The sequence below is a fragment of the Myotis daubentonii genome, chromosome 1 (genome assembly GCF_963259705.1).
Source record: "Myotis daubentonii chromosome 1, mMyoDau2.1, whole genome shotgun sequence".
Taxonomy (NCBI): domain Eukaryota; kingdom Metazoa; phylum Chordata; class Mammalia; order Chiroptera; family Vespertilionidae; genus Myotis; species Myotis daubentonii.
This window is the reverse complement of record NC_081840.1, coordinates 64,770,572-64,793,601: the sequence shown is the minus strand read 5'-3', so window position 1 is coordinate 64,793,601 and position 23,030 is coordinate 64,770,572. Positions and strand designations below refer to the sequence as shown.

The 23,030-nt window shown below is 41.1% G+C and overlaps 1 protein-coding gene across 4 annotated transcripts in view; it reads right to left on the bottom strand.

Moving 5' to 3' along the window:
* UBR1 (ubiquitin protein ligase E3 component n-recognin 1) overlaps positions 1-23,030 on the bottom strand; it is a 145,649-nt gene that overhangs the window by 57,434 nt on the left and 65,185 nt on the right. For all 4 annotated transcript variants that reach the window (XM_059703687.1, XM_059703708.1, XM_059703698.1 and 1 more), the window contains exons 20-29: positions 21,458-21,521; positions 19,283-19,407; positions 13,496-13,548; positions 11,966-12,068; positions 11,440-11,488; positions 10,892-11,046; positions 9,052-9,151; positions 8,344-8,453; positions 4,724-4,810; positions 609-790 (exon numbers count right to left, since the gene is read on the bottom strand). In XM_059703687.1, coding sequence (XP_059559670.1) covers positions 609-790; positions 4,724-4,810; positions 8,344-8,453; positions 9,052-9,151; positions 10,892-11,046; positions 11,440-11,488; positions 11,966-12,068; positions 13,496-13,548; positions 19,283-19,407; positions 21,458-21,521 — 1,028 coding nt within the window. The remainder of the gene's footprint in view (positions 1-608; positions 791-4,723; positions 4,811-8,343; positions 8,454-9,051; positions 9,152-10,891; positions 11,047-11,439; positions 11,489-11,965; positions 12,069-13,495; positions 13,549-19,282; positions 19,408-21,457; positions 21,522-23,030) is intronic.

The following is a 23,030-nucleotide window of genomic DNA, read 5'->3' as shown; positions in this document are numbered from 1 at the left end:
CATCTCTGCCTGCCTGCCTGATCGCCCCTAACTACTCCCCTCTGGCCTGATCACCCCTAACCGCCTCTGACTTGGAGACCGCACCAAGGACCCAGGCTTCCCTCCTATGGCTTGCCGCAGGCGCCTGGGACCTGGGCTTCCCTCCCTCTGGCCAGCTGCAGGCACCTGGGACTTGGGCTGGCTTTGCCTGGGCTGGGCCGCAGGTGTCCGGACTGTGGGTGGCTTTGCCTGGCCAGCTGCAGGTGCCTGGGGCTGTAGACGGCTTCACCTGGGCCAGCCACAGCCACAAGCGCCCGGGCCTGGTTTTGTCAGGGAGGACGTCCAGAAGACGTCTGGTCTAATTAGCATATTGCCCTTTTATTAATATAGATAATAAAAATGATGTGGAATATATGAACTGATATGTAAATGTGTATCTAAAAAAGCCCATGTATATAAGACAACAGGAGTCAATTTCTATTACTTCTGTTCACATCTTCCTATCTTTTTGTCTTTAAAAATAGTGTAATTTCTTACTATAAAATATATTTGAAAAAAGGTTATTGGAGTGAATATGTACTTTTCTTCCAAAAATGGATTTGCTAATTTTTAGTTTTGCTTTGTTTTACCTCTCTTCCTCCATAATGGAGTCCTCTTTTCCAGACATTTCTGATGTACTATCATACATGAGTTTGTGAGTTTCAATGAAGGTTTTCTGTAAGGCAGACATTTGAGCCATGATCTTCTGGCGGTGCAGCCTAGCAGCTTCAGCTTTTCTTTTCCGTTCAGCTTTTTCTTTATCATGAGTAATCTGGGTATGATGAAATCACAAAAATTAGGTAAAAGCTAGTGTTATAATTTGCATATACTGTTCAGCCAGGCAAAATTTCCTAGAGTAACAGTCTGATAAAATTGATTACCCCATCCCTTAAGCCTAGATTAAAACTTAAGTCTCAAAATTAGCATACTTTCCCATCATATCATGCAACTAACTGCTTCTTTGGTTACTTTAATAATTTAATATAAAGGCCAAATACTTTAAATACCTAATAAACTGTCTTTTATACTCAATGCAGGTACATCAAGAAAAATATTAAATGAAACAAAATTTTGAAATCATTTGTTAATCATTGAACCACTGACATTTAACCAATTTAAGCCAATCTGATGATGTTCAACAGTTACTCTTAGACCTGATGTTAAGACTAAGATCTTGAACAATATTATTGAGATGTACTGGCATTTTTAAAAAATTAATCTTTATTGTTGAGATTATTATGGATGCCCCTCTTTATTCCCCCATAGCTCCCCTCCACCCAGTTCTCACCCCACCCCAGGCCCTTGCCACCCTACTGTCTGTGTCCATAGGTAATGCATACATACATATAAGATCTAATCTCTTCCCAGACCCCCCCAGACCCCCCCTCCCCGCCCCCGCATACACCCTTCCCTTTGAGAACCGTCAGTCTGTTCCATTTCCATGCCCCTGGTTCTATTCCATTCACCTGTTTATTTTGTTCATCAGATTTTTTGTTTGATTTTTAGATTCAATTGTTGATAGATACGTATTTGTGGCCATTATGTTGGTCATATATTTTATCTTTTTCTTCTTCTTCCTTTTCTTAAAGAATACCCTTCAGCATTTCATATAATACTGGTTTGGTGGTGATAAACTCCTTTAGCTTTTTCTTGTCTGTGAAGCTCTTTATCTGACCTTCAGTTCTGAATGATAGCTTTGCTGGATAAAGTAATCTTGGTTGTAGGTTCTTGCTATTCATCACTTTGAATATTTCTTGCCACTCCCTTCTGGCCTGCATAATTTCTGTTGAGAAATCGGCTGACATTCCTATGGGCACTCCCTTGTAGGAAACTAACTACATTTCTCTTGCTGCTTTTAAGATTCTCTCTTTGTCTTTTGCCAAGATCTTGGTGTGGTCCCCTTTGGGTTCCTTTTGTTTGGGGTTCTCTGCACTTCCTGGACTTGTAAGTCTATTTCTTTCACCAGGTAGGGGAAGTTTTCTGTCATTATTTCTTCAGGTAGCTTTTCAATATCTTGCTCTCTCTCTTCTTCTAGCACCCCCATAATTCAGATGTTGGTACGCTTGAAGTTGTCCCAGAGGCTCCTTACACTACCTTCATATTTTTGGATTTTTTCTTTTTGCTCTTCTGGTCGGGTGTTTTTTGCATCCTCATATTTCAAATCATTGATTTGATTCTCAGGATCCTTTAGTCTACTGTTGAATCCCTGTATATTATTCTTTATTTTAGTCAGTGTATACTTAATTTCTGACTGGTCCTTTTCCATTTTTTTTGGCATTCTCACTAAGATCCTTGAAAGTCTAAGTACCTTGGAGGTTTCTAGAAGATTCTTGAGTAACCTTCTAACTGTGGTTTTGAACTCTACATCCAGTAGTTTGCTTTCTTCCATTTCTTTCATTTGTGACGTTTGTCTCCACATTTTGGCTGCTTCCCTGTGTTTGTTTCTCTGCATTGGGTAGCTGCCAAGTCTCCTTGAGTTGATGGAGTGGCCTGGTATAGTAGGTGTCCTATAGGGCCCAGTGGCTCAGCTCCCCAATCACTTGAGGTGGACACTGTAGGTCAATAGTCGGCAAACTGCGGCTTGCGAGCCACATGTGGCTCTTTGGCCCCTTGAGTGTGGCCACGAAGTTTCAATCACACTGTACGTGCACGTCCACACGTGGTATTTTGTAGAAGAGCCACACTCAAGGGGCCGCAGTTTGCCGACCACTGCTCTAGGTGCACCCCTTGCTGTAGTTGAGCCTTGATTGCTGTTGGCATCACTGGGAGGAATTGACCCCCAGGCCAATTGGCTGTGGGGACCAGCTGTGACTACAGTGGAAGAGCTGCTGTGCAGGAGACACTCCTATGGAGCAGGATTTGCTTCAGTGGGGCTTTGGTGCTCACTGAGTCTGCCCCTTGAGTGTGTCGCTTGTGAATGTGTAGAGTTGTAATCTGGTATAATCTCACTCTGACCACTGGGTACACTGGCTCTTGGGTCTCCAGGGAGATGCAAAGTCAGCCACTGCCTGGGGCCATCCAGCAGGAGCTACAGAGAGATCTGCAGATTCCTCCTCCTTGTATCAGGTTTGTAAGTGCCCAGACAAGGCCCAGCTGTGAAGCAAGGCAGGCTGGTGATAGGTTTGAGCTCCCTGACCCAGCTGCAGCTTGTTTGACAGGTTTTTAGCCTGAGAAAAGGCAGGCCATTCATATGCAAAAGCCACTGCACAGCTTGGGTGGGGTTGTAAGTTGGGTGGGCGGGGCCTAAGGGAATCACCAGGTGGAGCAAACAGAAATGGCTGCCAGTCAGCCCAGCAACCACGGAGGTCCCTGCATGAGAATAATGACTGACGCAAGCACCTCCGTCTGGGAGAAAGCTGCCCCCGAGTTCCTGCCCTGATGCCAGACAGTGCAGTTTCTCCCTGTATGTGTCTGGGTCTCCAGAGCCTCACCTGGCACTGGAGCTCAGAGGAAGCTCCCGCTTTGTAAATTCAGTTTCTGGTGCCGGCCTTTTAAGAGGAGCAGCTGGGTCTCCAGCAGCCTGTGTTACTCAGTCCCAAGCTGCACTGGTTTTTACAGTGCGCAGGGACTTGTTTTCCCAGCTCTGGGACCCTGGGCTGGGTGTCTGGTGTAGGGCTGGGACCCCTTGCTCCTTAGGGCGGCCTTCGCAGAAGCAATTTCTCTCCCAATTAAAAAGGCGGTACACATGGGTGCTGGACCTGCCCCTTCTGCGCCTGTGCACCTCCTACCAGTCTCAGTGTACTTTATTCTTTACTTCTCTAGTTGTAGTACTTCCATTCAGCCAGCTTTCTGGTGGTTCTGGATGATGGTTGTTCTATATTTTAGTTGTAATTTTGATGTGGTTGTGGGAGGCAGCAAGTACAGGCATTTGCTTACGCTGCCATCTTTTGTACTGGCATTTTTTATTATGTATTCTAACTTAAGCCCAGTGTTTTCCTTTTATAAAGGATTTAATAAATACAAATAATATTCTAATTTTAAGATTAAAATAATCAAAACCTGATTCATTATATTATGAAAATTAATAATCTAAATATTACTATTTCATTGAATCTAAAATGTACCATTGTCTATGTTCCACTAAGAATGCAGCTGATTAAATTATAAGAAGCTACTGATTGTAAGACATATCCCAATATGAGATATTAAAAGTTTTTAAATTAATGAAGTATTTCCAACAGAGCTCCACTACACATCTATTTCCTCTGACTTTGTATTATAATGGATAACTACATGTCAAGTACCACTAATCCCTGCAATACAGAAGCTTAATGAGCCCTGGCCAGCATGGCTCGATGGTTAGTATGTTGGCTTGCACACCGGATGGTCACAGGTTTGATTCCCAGTCAAGGGCACATACCTGGGTTGCAGAATCGATTCTGCCCTCGGTCGGTGTGTATGTGGAAGGCAACCAATTGATGTGTCTCTCTCATGTCGATGCCTCTCTCTCTCTCTCTCTCTCTCTCTCTCTCTCTCTCCCTCTCTCGGCATCCCCCATCCCTTCCACTTTCTTTAAAAATCAAAGGAATAAAATATCCTCACTCCTTGGATAAGGATTTAAAAAAAGAAGCAGCTTAATGAACAACAGAAAATGGACATCTCATGTACTTTACAATAGGTTCCTTCTAACAGAAAGAAGCAGCTCCTTTATACCAGCAAAGTTCAAAGACAGAGATGAAAGTCACCATTATTATAATGTTATTACCTCATCGTTCCTAATAGATTCTGATCCTGATGCAGTTGCTACTATTAAACAAGATTTTTCTCTTAATCGCTTCACTGTGTCAAACATCTGAAAAACAAATAAAATGTTAAAAGATTTGGTTGCACTGATCAGGAACAGAAAAATTCACTAATCTGATTTTGTCATCAAGTGTCCAAATTTCTTTGACTTAAACCACACACACACACACACACACACAGTGACTCCTAACTCTGACAAACACCTCCCCTATTTGATTAGCAATGGAGCTAACGAGGAGGTTCCAGGAATCAAAATAAACTGATTCGATCTGCAGGTGTTACCATACCTCTGCTTTTGCCAGGGAAAATAAAGAATTTAATTCTTTATATTTACATAGCCTATCTAATAAAGAGGGAATATGCTAATTGACCATCACACCCTCACAAGATGGAGGTGTCCACAGCCAATAAAGAGGGAATATGCTAATTGACTGTCACACCCTCAAAGATGGAGGCGCACGGTCCAGGGCGGCAGGTTGCAACACAGCTGGGCCCGCTCCCAGGTGGGTCCGGCCACTCCGTGCACCTGCCTCCTGAGTCCCCCAGTCCCCAGGCGCCCAGGGCCAGCCTGAGGTGCAGGCAAGCCTCAGATGGCAGCTGCCCATCGCCTTCCCCTGATTGCCAGGTTGCCTCCCACCCGAGGGCTCCCGGACTGTGAGAGGGGGCAGGCTGGCCTGAGGGACCCCAGCCCTCAGGTGCATGAATTTTCATGTACCAGGCCTCTAGTCTTCTCATATGAGGCAATCCTGTAATATACAAGGTTGCTGTTTCCTACTTTTCATTTTCACTTAATCATTTATCTTCAGAGGTGTTTCCACAACAGCTATCTTATTCCTCATACCAAATATCAGGTTCCAACAATACGAAGGTATAAATTTACTGATATTTTGAAGGAGCCTCAATCTCATGTGGAAAAATCTCCCACAAGAAACTTACAACACAACTTTACATTACGCATTTGGATAAAATACCCAATGTTTATAAGAGCAAACACTTATGCTTTTTGTATATTTTGACAATGAACTTGGGTATTTCAACCAAAACTAAATTTTCAGGAATAAATCTTCAATTTATAACATCTTATCTGTAGAATATAAATGTTGGACTAAATCACAGTTCAGTTTACTTTCTTAATAAAGTTAGAATAGTTAACTACTTCTCTTGTTTCTGTTTTGATTTTGTATTTTAAATTATTATGTTGGTAAATTTAACTCAAATACAAAATATTCATGAAATCTACTTCAAGAAAAATCTTAATAATAACATCTTTATCTTACAGTTACATATCCAATTACATTAAGCTTGCTTAAGGAGTGTCTGATCCTATATAATAAAACCCTAATATGCAAATGGACCAAACGGTCGCTATGACAAGCAGTAACTACCAGGGGGCAGATGCTCAATGCAGGAGCTCTGGTCAGCCAGAAGCCAGGCTCACAGCTGGCGAGCGCAGCGGCGGTGGCAGTAGCCTCTCCCACCTCCGCTGAAGATGGGCAGTAGGGAGCGAGAGCCCCGGAATGCGAGAGGGATGTCTGCCTGCTGGCTTAGGCCCAGCAGGCAGACATCCCCCAAGGGGTCCTGGACTGCGAGAGGGCACAAGCCGGGCTGAGGGGACGCCCCCCCCCCAGTGCAATAAATTCGTGCACCAGGCCTCTAGTTACATAATAAAAAGGGCAGACTTCTTGAAGTACAAATCAGTACAAAGATCTCCATTTGATATGAATGTGGGGAAAAAATCATTCTATATTCTAATTATAAAACAATTATCTAGCTGATAACATCAGAATATTTTAATAAATACAGTGAGGGGAAACCCCATAATCTTGGTTTCATGTTTCCATATGGAAGGTTTTCCGTTAAAGAAATATTCCTGGCCTTTATCCATAACCCCTTATACACTCCTTCCCAAAGGCACAGCCATCCACCCAATAGTTCAAGCTCCAAATCCAAAAGTCATCTTTGACTCCTTAATTTCCCCTTCCATCAAATCTATCAGCAAGTACAACAGATTCTACCATCAAATTACACCTTAATCAGTTTAGCTTCTTGGCATTTGCATCCTAGTCTAAGTCATACTTACTTCTACCAGGTTTACTGCAATAATCTTTTAACGGTTTCCCTGATTTTATAATTGTCCCTTATAATCCATTTACCCCACAGCAGAGTGATCTTGTAAAAATATAGATAATATATTGTCACTTAAAATCCTTCAATGGTTTCCCACTGTACTCAAAAGTAAAATCCATCACTTTACCCTGACACAGTGTTGGCGAACCTATGACATGTGTGTCAGAGGTGACACATGAACTCATTTTTTGGGTTGATTTTTCTTTGTTAAATGGCATTTAAACATATAAAATAAATATCAAAAATATAAGTCTTTGTTTTACGATGGTTGCAAATATCAAAAAATTTCTATATGTGACACAGCACCAGAGTTAAGTTTGGGTTTTTCAAAATGCTGACACGCCAAGCTCAAAAGGTTCGCCATCACTGCCCTGACCTGTAAGTTCCTATAATGGCCTGGCTGCTGGCTGCCCCTCTGACCTTGTTGCCCATCTCTCTCTCCCTCTCCTCATTGTACTCCAGTCATCCTGGCCTTCTTTCTGGTCACCTTAGAGCTTTAGTTTTGCTGTTCCCTCTTTCTAGAGTGCTCCCCCAGATTCTTATGACTGGTTTCAATTCATTCAGTTCTAATGTCACCTCCCAAAACAGACCTTTTCTGATTACCCATTTAAAGTTACCCCCTATTCATCTGAATTATCCTGGTATTTTCTTATTTATTGTCTGCATCTCAGTTAGTATATAAGCTCTATGATAGCAAGCACCTGATCTGTCTTGTTCAGAGTCTAGCAATGAGTACAGCACATAGTTGGATTCAATACGTTAACTGAATAACACACATGAATACATTTTATTTTTTTTAAACTCCACTAAAACATAGAGAAAATAGAGTTACTAACATGAAAACATAGGAGTAAGCATAAAAAAAACAGAAGTAGCCCTGACCGGTTTGGCTCAGTGGATAGAGTGTCGGCCTGCGGACTGAAAGGTCCCAGGTTCGATTCCAGTCAAGGGCATGTACCTTGGTTGTGGGCACATCCCCAGTAGGAGGTGTGCAGGAGGCAGCTGATCGATGTTTCTCTCTCATTGATGTTTCTAACTCTCTATCCCTCTCCCTTCCTTTCTGTAAAAAAATCAATAAAATATATTAAAAAAACAAAACAAAAAACAAAACAGAAGTAAATGACTTCACAAGAATATAGTGGTTTAATTTTAGAGGCAAGCAGAGGATTCTTCTTTTCTTAAAAAATATATTTTTTATTGATTTCAGAGGGAAAGGGAGAGGGAGAGAGATAGAAACATTAATGATGAGAGAGAATCACTGATGGGCTGCCTCCTGAACACCCCCTACTGGGGACGGAGCTCAAAACCTGGGCATGTGCCCTTGACTGGACTCGAAACTGGGACCTTTCAGTCCACAGGACGACACTCTATCCACTGAGCCAAACAGGGTAGGGTGCAAGGAGAGGATTCTTAAATAATTTAACCAAGATATAACCAGTTATTTTCCAGGTTTACCTGGAGTATCCATGTTATCATGTCCTTCTGGCCTTCTAGCTGGGGAATTCCTTTGAGTTTTTCCAAAAGCATTTGTATATTCTGAGCATTCATGGCTGAACTTCCTAATCCTTTTTTAAAACACAAAAAGTACATGTCACAAGTAAATAAATTGCTTCATAATTATGTATAAATTATAACTTACAGCTAATATTATTCAATGGATAAGCAAAGTTTGCAATTAATCCCTTAAATACATTAAGTTTTTAATGGAAGAATCTGCAATTACAGGAAGTACGAAGTACTGAATTAAACAACTTCAAAACTTGAATTTACTTTGGGTCTCTCTTGCTCATTGTCCCTTGAGGCTGGTAAGTGAAAGCTAATCTTACTGATCTGTCTCTTGCCTTTCCTCCACATGTTTCATGTTTGGTAAAAGTACTTAAATAAGAACCAAAGCTCCAAAAATATGAAAGTGGGAGCTATTATATATCCATAAACTAAATAGATTTATGATGTCTTCAACGATCTAAAAGAAACACCTGTGTATAAATAGAAATAAGATGCTTTTCTCCTTTTGGTCTTATAAGCAATATGCCTGGAGTGTGCTTTGAAAAAACTCTTAATCAGGTAGCATTTAATAAAAATCTAATCTAAACTTATTCTGTTCTTCTAGGTTGAAGACAGTACAAAAAGGCCACCTTATCCTTCGCTCAGCCTAAAACATACTTGAAGCCTTGTGGTAGAAGTCAAAGGTCACTTCTTCCTCAGGAGCTTTCTGAAGCTGCTGCTTTTCTTCCAGTAACCCCAACGCCAGAATATGAAATGCCTACAGGAGAAATATAGGAGAAGATCTTTATGATTGTGCTTCTTCAGGTAAATATATTTTAAATGGATGAATAAAAATAAGCAATCTGATAGGTAAAAATGGGCAAAGGTTACAAACTAGAAGTTAACAGAAAGAGAAATGATAAGTACACATATGAAAAATGTTCAACCTCACTTAATAACAAATAAGTGTAAGGTGAAGCAAGATCATCCTGTTTTTCCCCTACAAGAGTGGCAACATTTTTTTTACCATTTAGTAAAATACAAAACTGGCAAAGGTGTTGAGAAGCAGGTACTTTTCACCACATTGATGATGGGAAAGTAAACCGATGTAACATTTTTGGAAGCCAATTTGACAATATCTATAAAAAAATGTAAAGGTACAGACCCAGTATACTAGGAATTAGTATGATAGATACACTCACTTAACTATACAAAGATATTTATATAAGGATGCTCATTTTAGTGTTCTCTGTTATACAAAGACCTAAGAGCAACCTAATGTCTCTTAATAAGAGACTGGTTAAATGCATTACAGATATGCCTACAATAGAATCTGTAGCTTTAAGATTGAAGTAAGCTTATATGCACTAATGTGGAATAATTTCCAGAAGATACAAACCTTTAACAATGCTTACTTCCTAGGAATAGCACTGAGAGTTAGGAAGAGAAATGTTAACTTTGATTTCAAATATATCTGATATGGTATGAAATCTTTTTATTGGCATTTATTTACCATTGCTATAACAAAAATTAAGATACAGATACAGGATGACAGCATTTAGAACCTGCAGGCCAACAATAGCTTAAAAAAAAGGAAAATTTAGCCTAGATCTGTCTGTCATCAAGTCTTTATTACACTGTCGCTTCATAATACAAGTGAAATAAAAAAAATATATAGAAAATTATGACACAATAACTTGGAACTTTATTATCAGCAGGAGCAGGCTATCCTATTAATAAAAGGCTAATGTGCAAATCAACCAAATGGCGGAACAACCGGTTGCTATGATGCGAACTGACTACCAGGTGGAAGATGCTCAAAGCAGGAGCTGCCCCCTGGTGGTCAGTGTGCTCCCACAGGGAGAGTGCTGCTCAGCCAGAACTGGGCTCAGACCTGGCATGTGCAGCAGCGGTGGCAGGATCCTCTCCTGCCTCCATGGCAGTCCTAAGGATGTCCGACTGCCAGCTTAGGCCTGCTCCTCAGTCAGACATCCCCCAAGGGCTCCTGGACTGAGAGAGGGTGCAGGCCGGGCTGAGGAACTCCCCCACCCCTGAGTGCATGAATTTCGTGCACCAGGCCTCTAATATATATTATATATATATATATATATATATATATATATATATATAAATAAATAAATAAAAATAAATGGTTCCCAGAAGTAAGGATACTAAAAACATGATGATGTGTCACTAAGGAAATCTGTGCCACACCTAAGCTTTTTTTTTTTTTAACATGTTTTTATTGATTTCAGAGAGGAAGGGAGAGGGAGAGAAACATCAATCATGAGACAGAACCACTGATCCGCTGCCTGCTGCACGCCCCACTCTGAGGATCAAGCCCGCAACCCAGGCATGTGCTCCGACTAGGAATTGAACCATGACTTCCTGGTACATAGTTCGATACTCAACCACAGAGCCACACCAGCAGGGCACACCTAAGCTATTTTTAATGACCTCTGTGTCTCAGGTGCACTAGTTGTGGTTCTGACTCAGGTAATATTTGAGGTTTACATACCATCTGGAGCATCCCTTCAGTCCACAAGTTAGAATCTGTGTCTAATGCCCGCTCAAATATGGTCCTGAGAATGTACATCATGATATCACAATTTAGAAGGTTAATCACTTTGCTGAAAGCAGGACAGAATTCAGGAGGTGGTGGTGGTGGTAATGCTATAGTAGAAGGGAGATGGATGGCAGAAGAGACAAACAGGTACATTTTTATTTGGGTTATTCTACATGCTCAATTGCAAATGTCAAAGTCATATATTACATGCGAAAACAACACAATTTTTATTATCTTTAAAGCACTAAAAACATTAATGTCAAGAGAAATATAAATCACTATGTCAATCACCCAAAATAAACTCCATTTGCTATAAATTTAAAACTATATCACCACTGAGGTGGGCCGTATCTTAAAATGTGAACAAGAAACAAAGGGTTCTTTGCACTTGTATTAGTTGCCCACACTAAATAAACAAGAAACAAACCACTATATACTCAGCTGATAATAAAAGCACAGGAAATAGTCAAAATGAGTCAATTCAGAATCTCACTTTTTACCTTCATCTTTGTTTTCTTGTTTTCTCTTTTTCTTCTGCATATGTTCAGCCTATATATTAAAAAAGAAAAAAAAGATAAAGAAAAAGAAGACAGTCTATCTTTAAATATACTGCTTGGCAAGCATGACACAAATGGAATACTTTGAAGGAAGCAAGAAAGTTCCACCAACCTACCAAAATATTTTATATACTGAAGTGTGTATTCAAAATGCTACCTTGTTCCAGAAGCAAAATGGTTGTACTAGGAAAGTCTCTGCAAAATAAATGGGTAATATCCTTCCTCAAGAATTTAGTGCCCATTCTTTCAGTCAACAATATTTACTTATTGTCCTTTTCTTGTATAATATAGAAAATTTCAATATTACCTGTACACTAGATAACATTATTGATTCCATTTTAATTTCTTGGATGAAATAATGGCCTCTATTAATAAAAATGAGTATGAAACTACAGAAAACCCAGAAATTTTTTCTGTGGAGTTAAAAACCATTTTAGGTTTATTTTCTGAAGAGGATATCTTTTCCTACCTTGCTATGCTGTGTTTTGGAGTAATGATAAAAGTACATATTGAAGTCTTTCAATGATTCATCTTTTAGTTCATAAACTCCATGGCCTGATACACCTGGTTTCCTAAATAAATAAAAAATACAGAAATGAACTGCAGTTGTCTTGAAGAATAGAATACAGACAAAATAAGAACCTAAAAAGTAATCAAAAAGTCAAAATCTAGCAGAAAAAAAACATAATTATATCTCACTCAGCTGGCTTACACTGAAATGACAAATTCATTCCAATATTAAAACTAAAAACATACACTGTATGCTCAAAGTCCTGATAACGGCTAACCTGTGTTTCATAATTATGAAATTCAAACAAATCTAAGGAAGTTTATTTTATACTACCTATAATTGATTCCATGACCTTTTTAAGTTCCTAAGGATTCTTTTTTAGCCTCTGAAACCTAAAGGTTGTCTGTTCAACTAAAGCACATTGTGTTATCTAAGGTCAAATCTAAAAATGGTAGAGAGGGGGAGAGAGAGGAACATTGATGTGAGAAAGAAACATCAATTGGTTGCCTCCTGTATGCACCTCGAACACACAAGCTGGGTATATGCCCTGACTAGGAATCAAAACGGCAACCTTTTGGTGCATGGGATGGGATGACACTCAACTGACTGACTATATCGGCCAGCACATAAAATACTGTTTTAAATCTACTAGAGATTTTCATGTTCAGGATAAACAATTTTTCAAATTTGGGTGAAAATACTTGCAACCATTTAAGATGACTGTGTTTTACCTTAGGATAGAGATTTTCAACCTTTTTCAGCTCATGGCACACATAAAATAATTGCTAAAATTTGGCAGCACACTAAAAAATATACTTTTGCCAATCTGACAAAAAAATAGCATTATTTTGATTCATTTACATCAGACAGCTACTGCTGTGTTGGCTGTTGTCATTTTTTACTAGACAAGAGGGAAAAGAGGTCAGTGCCCGTAAATAAATAGGTATTGCATGTTTTGAAAATTCTTGCAGCACATCCATTGAAAATCGCTGCCTTAGGACAACTACTGCATGCCAATTTATGTGTGTGTGAGAAAACACTTCAAAATTGAATTAGAATATGTAAATTTAAAATTGGTTGTGTATTGAATTTGCCTCAAGGTCAGTAAATATACAATTCTTTTTAAAAACAAACAAACACAAAAATAAACCTACTAGAAAAGTCTAAAATTAATATGTAAAATGAAAATTTATAGAATAAATAAGTCTTGGCACAGTTGATGGGAAAGACTATGGGTAAGGTTTCTTTGTTACATACTAAATCACTTAATATCACACATATGGGTATCTCTCATTCACCTGCCCCAAATACTCATTTCTTCAACAAACATGTATTAAAGTGCCTACTGTGTGCCCCTTGTTCTCTTTCTAACACTCTATTCTAGTTCTTGGGAATTCAAGCAAGAATTTCAGAGCTTCTACAAAGTATCCAAAATACAAGACCAAAGATTGCCTACTCTCAGAATAAGCATAAGCATTAAGTACTTACTTAAATGTGGCTACTTTGTTTATAACATTCTCTAAGCCGGTTTCATTATTTTCCTGTTGAAACATAATTTTTATTATTTTTACCTTCATATAATGACTTTTTCTTCTCTTACTGAGAAGTAGAATTCATTTTCAACATTTCTGAAGTACTTTATACACAATAAATAAAAGATCAATTTCCAATATAAAAAATTAGGCCTAAACACAATTAACTTTGTTTGGAGGGAACGATTTCTTAATAGAGGTAAGACCTATGTATAAACTGTTTAAGGAAGAAATTTTATCTAAGTTTGCCCTCATATGCATGCATACACACACACACACACACACACACACACACACACACCCCAAAACTGGTAGTTCAAAGAAAAAGAACTTGATGTAGTACATTCATTACCCACACCATTTAAGCACATGCCCATGATGTACTAATTGCTAAAATCAAGGTAGCAAAATAAATGGGATCTATAGCAAAACACATATGCAAGTGTCCAAATGTAGTCTGGCTTCTGCAATTATATATATTTTTTCTAATTGCCTGAAACTTTTCTTTGAACAAAGATTTTTTTTTTAATGAAGTCATATAAAATCAGGAAAAGGACCCAGTCAAGATAGTAAATTATCATAGATTCCTATAGTCTTGCAAAAATTAAGAAAGACTCCTTTAAAAAATTGTACTTGGGGTAAGCAGTAAAAAGTTAGGTATACCTAAGCATTTTCTTTTATTATAAGTACTAGAGGCCTGGTGCACAAAAATTTGTGCACTCGGGGGGGAGGGGGGGTCCCTCAGCCCGGCCTGTGCCCTCTCGCAGTCTGGGACCCCTCGGGAGATAACGAACTGCTGGCTTAGGCCTGCTCCCGGGTGGCAGAGGGCAGGCCCAATCCCTAGGTGCAGCCCCTGGTCGGGCTCAGAGCAGGGCGGACTGGGGAGTTGGGGCGCCGCCCCGTCATGCACAGAGCAGGGCGATCAGGAGGTTGTGATGCCACCCTCAGTCACGCTCAGTGTAGGGCCGATTGGGGGGTTGGGGCACTCAAGGCAGGGTCGGTGGGGAGGTTGCGGTGACACCCCCTGTCACGCACAGAGCAGGGCCAATCAGGGGGTTGGGGCACTGCCCCGTCACTCACAGAGCAGGGCCCATCAGGGGGGTTGGGACTCTGTACCCTGTCACGCACAGAGCAGGGCCCATCAGGGGGTTGGGGCGCCGCCACTCTCACACTCAGGGCAAGGCCGATGGGGAGGTTATGGCTCTATCCCGTCACACACAGAGCAGGGCCCGTGGCGCCGCACCCTGTCACACACAGAGCAGGGCCGATCAGGGGGTTGGGGTGCCGCACACTGTCACACACAGAGCCGCAGGGCGATCAGGGGGTTGGAGAGCTCCCCACTATCAGGCACAGAGCAGGGCTGATCAGGGGGTTGGGGCGCCATCCCCTGTCACTAACAAAGCAGGGTGGATAGGGAGGTTGTGGCCCCGCCCCCTGTCACACACAGAGTGGCAGGGCGATCAGGGGGTTTGGGCGCTGCCCCCTGTCACGCTGATCCCGGTGCTGGGAGGCATATTACCTTTTTACTATATAGGGTAGAGGCCTGGTGCACGGGTGGGGGCCAGCTGGTTTGCCCTGAAGGGTGTCCTGGATCAGGGTGGGGGTCCCCACTGGGGTGCCTGGCCAGCCTGGATGAGGGGATGATGGCTGTTTGCAGCTGGTCACACACCCTTCAGGGTGGGGGTCCCCACTGGGGTGCCTGGCCAGTCTGGGTGAGGGGCTGAGGGCTGTTTTCAGGCTGGGGGTGACTGAAGCTCCCAACCGCTCCTTTTTTTCTTTTTTTTTCTTTTTTATTCTGGGCCAGCTTTAGCTTTGAGGCTTGGCTTCAGCTCTTAGGCCTCCGCTGCTGAAAGTAGGTTTCTGGCCTTTGCTTACAATGTTGCGATCCTGCTGGCTGAAGCCCCGGCGGACTAAAGTAGGTTTCTGGGGTTTTGTTTAGCTTCTATATTTGTTACATAGTTGCTTAGAGTTGCAGCTCAGAGACCTGCAGCGGCAGGCGGGGAACGTTGGAGTCCTTGGAGTCCTCCATCACTGAAGCAAGCAAGCCTCATGTTAGTTTCAAGCTGCCTGGCTGCCGGCCGCCATCTTGGCTGGCAGTTAATTTGCATATCTCGCTGATTATCCAATGGGAAGGGTAGCGGTCGTATGCCAATTACCATGTTTCTCTTTTATTAGATAGGACTAGAGGCCTGGTGCACAAAAACTTGTGCACTCGGGGGGGAAGGGAGGGTTCCCTCAGCCTGGCCTGTGCCCTCTCGCAGTCTGGGACCCCTTGGGAGATAATGACCTGCTGGCTTAGGCCTGCTCCCGGGTGGCAGAGGGCAGGCCCAATCCCTAGGTGCAGCCCCTTGTCGGGCTCAGAGCAGGGCCGATTGGGGAGTTGGGGCGCCGCCCCCTGTCATGCACAGAGCAGGGTCGATCAGGAGGTTGGGGAGCTCCCCCCGTCACGCTCAGAGCAGGGCCCATCAGGGGGTTGGGTAGCTCCCCCCTGTCATGCACAGAGCAGGTCCCATCAGGGGGTTGAGGAGCTACCCCCTATCACTCACAGAGTAGGGCCAATAGGGGAGTTGGGGCACCGCCCCCTGTCACACACAGAGCAGGGCGGATCAGGGGATTGGGGCGCTGCCCTCTATCACCCACAGAGCAGGGCCGATCAGGGGGTTGAGGCACTGCCACTGTCACACTCAGGGTAGGGCCGATGGGGAGGTTATGGCTCTACCCCATCACACACAGAGCAGGGCCCGTGGGTCGGCGGGGGTTGGAGTGCCGCACCCTGTCACACACAGAGCAGGGCCAATCAGGGGGTTGGGGTGCCGCTACTCTCACACTCAAGGCAGGGCCAATGGGGAGGTTATGGCTCTACCCTGTCACACACAGAGCAGGGTCCATGGGGGGGGGGTGGTTGGGGCGCCGCACCCTGTCACGCACAGAGCAGGGCCCATAAGGGGGGTTGGGGTTCTGTACCCTGTCACGCACAGAGCAGGGTCAATCAGGGGGTTGGGGAGCTCCCCCATGTCATGCACAGAGCAGGGCCGATCAGGGGGTTGAGGAGCTCCCCCCTGTCACTCACAGAGTAGGGCCGATAGGGGAGTTGGGGCACCGCCCCCTATCACACTCAGGGCAGGGCGGATCAGGGGGTGGGGGCGCCGGCACTGTCACACTCAGGGCAGGGCTGATGGGGAGGTTATGGCTCTACACCATCACACACAGAGAAGGGCCCGGGGGGGCGGGGGAGGTTGGCCTGGGGCGCTGCCCTCTATCACCCACAGAGGAGGGCCGATCAGGGGGTTGGGGCGCTGCCAATCTCACACTCAGGGCAGGGCCCGTGGGTGGTGGGGGAGGGTTGCGGCGCCACACCCTGACACACACAGAGCAGGGCCAATCAGGGAGTTGGGGCGCCGCACCCTGTCACACACAGAGGTGCAGGGCGATCAGGGCGTTGGGGAGCTTTCCCCTATCAGGCACAGAGCAGGGCTGATCAGGGGGTTGGGGCGCCGCACCCTGTCACGCTGATCCCGGTGCCGGGAGGCCTCTCGGCTCCGCTGATCCCGGTGCTGGGAGGCATATTACCCTTTTACTATATAGGGTAGAGGCCTGGTGCACGGGTGGGGCTGGCTGGTTTGCCTTGAAGGGTGTCCTGGATCAGGGTGGGGGTCCCCACTGGGGTGCCTGGCCAGCCTGGGTGAGGGAATTGCCTGGCCAGCCTGGGTGAGGGAATGATGGCTGTTTGCAGCTGGTCACACACCCTTCAGGGTGGGGGTCCCCACTGGGGTGCCTGGCCAGTCTGGGTGAGGGGCTGAGGGCTGTTTTCAGGCTGGGGGTGACTGAAGCTCCCAACTGCTCCTTTTTTTCTTTTTTCTTTTTTATTCTGGGCCAGCTTTAGCTTTGAGGCTTGGCTCCAGCTCTGAGGCCTCAGCTGCTGAAAACAGGTATCTTGTTTATTTCGGTTCTATAATTGAAACTCTTTATCAACTCCAGCTCTGAGATCCCAGCTCTCTGAAAGCTGGTTTCTGGGGTTTTGTTTAGCTTCTATATTTGTTACAATGTTTTTTAAACTGCAAGCTCAGAGGCCGGCAAGGCAGGCGGGGAACGTTGCAGTCCTCCGTCACTGAAGCAAGCAAGCCTCATGTTCAGTTTAAGCTGCCTGGCTGCCGGCCGCCATCTTGGCTGGCAGTTAATTTGCATATCGCCCTGATTAGCCAATGGGAAGGGTAGAGGACGTACGCCAATTACCATGTTTCTCTTTTATTAGATAGGATGATATATACATTACTAGCAGTATGTGAAATTGCTTTAAGTGGCACACACATATTTTTTAAATTTTGAATAATTATTTACTTACTGTAATATGTATTTAAAAAATAATAATCCAGAACATCAAGCCTACTATTTCACTGATATTATTGCTTACAAAGATGCTAAGGAAAATGTAAGTAAGTTGATTTTAATATGTATTCATAATTATAAAATTGGTGAAAGGATATCCAAAAATTATACAAGTGACATGCCAAATGGTTACAGTTTAAGAATTAGTTAACAGGAACTAAACTTATCAGGGTGGTCACTTTGTAAGGTATATAGGTGTCTAATCTCACTATGTTGAATAACTGAAACTAACAATATTATATGTCAACTGTAATTGGAAAATAAATTAATTTTTTAAAAAGTGAAACTGGAAAAAGATATAAATAAAAAGATACAAATTGGGGGTAAAAGGGTAACCAATAGTCAAAAGTTATCTCTATTCTACTTCTCTGGAAAGCCCTAATAGTACAGATAATTCTAATTCTCTTTTAAGAATCATTTGTTCTAATTCATAATTAAATCTCAAGGGGAAAAATATGAGACTCATAATCTTTAAAACTATACTTAAATATCAGTATTTACAAAAACATAAATATCACCCATGGCAGACATGAAAATGCATCCCAGACCTCTAATTAGATGGACTACAGTTATTAATACAGGCCCACTCTGGGAGAAATGGAACATTGTGTAGGGTACCAGCAATCTACCATGCATCTCTCTAACCTTCCTCCCTTCTTCTTCCATCTGGAGTCAGACTTGTATCACAGTCTGATGGCTCCCCACCAGCCTTAACCAGCTTCCTCAGCATTTTCTCTCCTAGGCATTGTTCCTAATAAAATCTTAAATGTTTTGTCTTGACATCTGCTTCTCAGAAGACTCAAACTAACACCCACCCAAATAATCTCAATATTTTAGGTAGCCCGCCCCCCCCACCACCTTTCCTCTGAAAAAGTCTTATTTTAAAGTAAACAAAAGGTCAAGGAGTTTCTTGCTCTAAAATGTCTCCTAAATAGCCAGAATGTTTCTAAAATGTTTCCTAATGTCCCAAAGCCCAGACTTAAAATTTATACCACTAAAGAATGAATGGTGCCCTGACTTGTTTGGCTCAGTGGATAGAGCATCGGCCTGCAGACTGAAGGGTCCCAGGTTCGATTCCGGTCAAGGGCATGTACTTCGGTTGCGGGCACATCCCCAGTGGGAGGTGTGCAGGAGGCAGCTGATGGATGTTTCTAACTCTCTATCTCTCTCCCTTCCTCTCTGTAAAAAATCAATAAAAAATATTTTAAAAAAAGAATGAATGGTGATGGTTTTACATCAGAAGAATTTGCTAAACAAATTTTCCTAAAACTTTGAAGTAGTTTCCAATTAGAAAAAAAGAAATAAACTATCCATCCCATCTTGAGGTGAATGAAGTAAAAAACAAAATTGGTCTTACATTCTCAGGTAAATTTTTGGCAATGGCACTGTGTGGCATGGGTTCAATACAAAGCAAGTGAATAATTTCTCTCATTGTGACCTCTTCTTTGGTCACATTTCCCACTCCAGGTACATAACGCTCGCCTAAAACAAACAATGAGAAAAAAAGTAAAACAATTAATTGCTTTCTATTTAAATCTCTTCCCACCAGGAGCACTTACAGACAGAACATTGCATTAAATTAAGTCCATGAGAGAGGGACTGAAAATTATTAGACATGTTCCTAAAACTGAACAAAAGTCTATATGCTGAAAGAAGGAGGAAGAAAAATGAATAGATCTAAAGAACACAGCCCTTCTCTTTCTTTTGCACACATACATACATATACATACACATACTCACACATTATAAACAAGGCCCTTCTATTAAATTAGCATGTGTTTCTAATCCAGAAAACAAGGCAGATGGCATTGAATGTGCAGTGGCCATCAATGAATAATAGCTTTTCTTTCAAGATCTTCCTCAATTTTGTCTTTGTTATTTATGAAAGAACAAAGTGAAAACTGAAAAACAAAATACTTAAAAATGTCTTTATAAATTAAATGACAAAACAGTAATATGTATCAGGAATGAGTGGTGTTGCTAAAATGCCCACATGATCAGGTTTCCATTTTGTATCTCAATAAACTACCAAATGGAGAGAAAATACTTAAATTAACAAGAACTTCATTGGTGTTAATAGCATCTGATTCCCATTGCCTCAAGAAGGCTTACAATATCTGGCCATATGTCACCACTGATTTTCAATACTATAACGTGTAAAAAGTCCAATGATACCTACAAGAAGGTTATTAAAAAGACAGTAACCCTTTGTCTAAGGGAATTGATGAATTCTACAAATTAGCCAGAGAAAGACTTTTTGTTAAATGAATTAATTTCCCACAGACTTAATCCTTTTTATATCTGTAAAGCACCTTGTAATTTTATTTTTTTCACCAAAAACAGTATCCCCTAGAATTTTAGTGCTAAAAGGAATTATTGAAATCATATAGATTACCTTCATTTTACAAATCACGAATTTGAGACTCAAAGATTGTAAATGGCATGCTCTTTATAGTTGACAACAAGGCCAAGACTACATCTTTTGATTCCTAATCTGAATCTTTTTCTATTTTTAATGTTTTCTCCATTATAAGATCAGAGATTTTATATGCTTTTTAAAAAATGTTGACTCCTGAAATTAATGAATTTAGGAATATAGCAAGTATTAACTAAAAATCAAATCACATAGGAGAAAAAACCCCAATAGATTTGACTAAAAATAATAAAAGCAAAATAGAAGCAATAATAAATTAGTAAAAATATAAAACAGCAAAAATATAGTATAGTATTAGAATTTTTTAAAGCATTCCAAGAATACAAAAATTCCCCTCAAGTTTTTATAACCTAATAAAGTATATCATTAACTTTAAAAATCTTTTACACATTTCAATTTGTCCATTTTTTTCATCAGTTTCCTATGGAATATTCTGGACAAGAAGAGTTATTAGTACCTGAAAGATTTACATATCACTTAGCAATAAAGGCTTACTACACTTCCTGCTGAGATAAAGCAGCTAGTCTAGCAACTAGCTCTAACAAACCAATAAAATGAACGCATGTTTTCAGATTTAGCTACTGGCTAGAATCACCAGGAACTATTAAGACAAAACAGAGTCTGCTGCACTAAAGTAAGAAACAAGAGCCAGAGTGAGAAGTTAAGGACTTTTCCTTAGCTGGTAAAATCAACAGAGTCTATAAAACAGAACATACAAAAGTAAGTGTGGCCAATATTTGCACCAAGTAATTTAATAGAATGACACAATAAAAATATATTTTACTTAGACCTATGTTACAATGAAATTTCATATCTATAGAAAATTTTCGGCATTCAACAGTTATTTTTCACCTACATTTCTATGATAAATATCCCAGATCTCTATTAAAAAGTCCAAACAATTACAAATTAGATATTAGAAAGATGTAATAGCTGTGTTTTTCTAAAAGGTGAGTTTCTAAACATATTAATCACATTACTATACATTCTATGCTATATTTGGGAGATGAGTAAAGTGGTAAATTATAGCTCTTATTAATGTTCTCTTTAAAAAGTAACCCAACCCATATGCTATTTCAAAACATGTTTTAATCTTACCCACAATATAGATGAGGATTTGAAGCATTTCTTCTATTAATGTATTATATTGTTTAATCAAATCCTATAGAATCAAAAAACAATAAATTAGTTGTATAAGAACCAAAAACCTCCACAAAACATATATTTCTGCATCAGACTCATGGTCCCTCTAAGTCCAGTATTTTCTTTCAACCACAGCAACAGAAAATTATAAGGTGAATAATTCTCTTTTTGACATCAAATTCAAAAAGGTTCATAATATCTGGCACATAACAAGAAATAGATAATAACTGCTAAATACTATTATTGTGTAACTTATTCCCTTCATAAACTTAAGTCAACAAACTAGTTCTAATCTTTAACTTTTCCTCTACTACAGGCTTTCTTCTTACCTGGGTTGGTGAGGCAGTAGCTTCAAATAGATACTTAACAATTATGGTGAGAGTACCTTTCCATAACACAGTTGTTATTAAGCACTATTGGAAATTATTTATTTATTTTCACTAAGTATAAAACATTTATTTTCACTAAGTATAAAAATTAGCTTTGTATTTTATATCTAATACATGGCCCTTTGCAAGTGACTTCTAATCTGAAAGAATAAAATAATGTGATTTATAAATTCAAAGTAGTCAAGAGCTACTTTATAAGTTGTTATCAAATATTAAAACAATGAAAAAAAAATATTAAAACAATGAAGATGTGAGAAAACTCCATGAGACAAATTATAAACTGAAAAATGTAGCAAATACAATAAATAAATAATTAATATCCTTATTAAATAAGGAACTTACAAAAACAGAAAAAGGGCAAAGGACAGGAACAGATAATTCACTACAAAAGGGGAGAAAAGCCAATAATTATGAAAACATAGTCACCTCACTGATAATTAAAAATTACAAATGAAAATGAAACACCACCTTTCATCTATAAGATCAACAAAATTAAAAATACCAGTGCCAGCTTCTCCAGTACAAGGATCCAGTAACAACATATGCAAAGTGGTAACCAAGGGATATGACTGGTTATCTATTACTTGCTCTTTTGTGGAGAGTGATTTGCTGGTCTTCTCCCAATCATCCAACCCAGTGATGAGCAATCTATAGCCAGTGGGCAAAATCCACCCCAAAGCCTATTTTTATATGGCCCAAACAGCTAGGAATGATTTTTTACAAAAGAACATGAGCAATCAACTGTATGGAACACGAGTGTTGAGCCTCAATTAAGTAACATAATATAACAACAAAATCCAATCTCTTCCTTAGTAGACTTATACTACAAAACTCAATTATTATTATTACTAGCGGCCCAGTGCATGAAATTCAGGTACTCAGAGGAGGGGAGTCCTTCAGCCTGGCCTGTGCCTTCTTACAGTCTGGGAGTCCTAGGGGGATGTCCAACTGACAGCTTAGGCCTGCTCCCTGCTGGCAGTCAGACATCCTTAGCACTGCCACCACTACCACTGCGCTTGCCAGCCATGAGCCTGGCTTCAGGCTGAATGGTGCTCCCACTGTGGGAGCGCACTGACCACCAGGGGGCAGCTCCTGCATTGAGTGTCTGCCCCCTGGTGGTCAGTGCGCATCATAGTGAC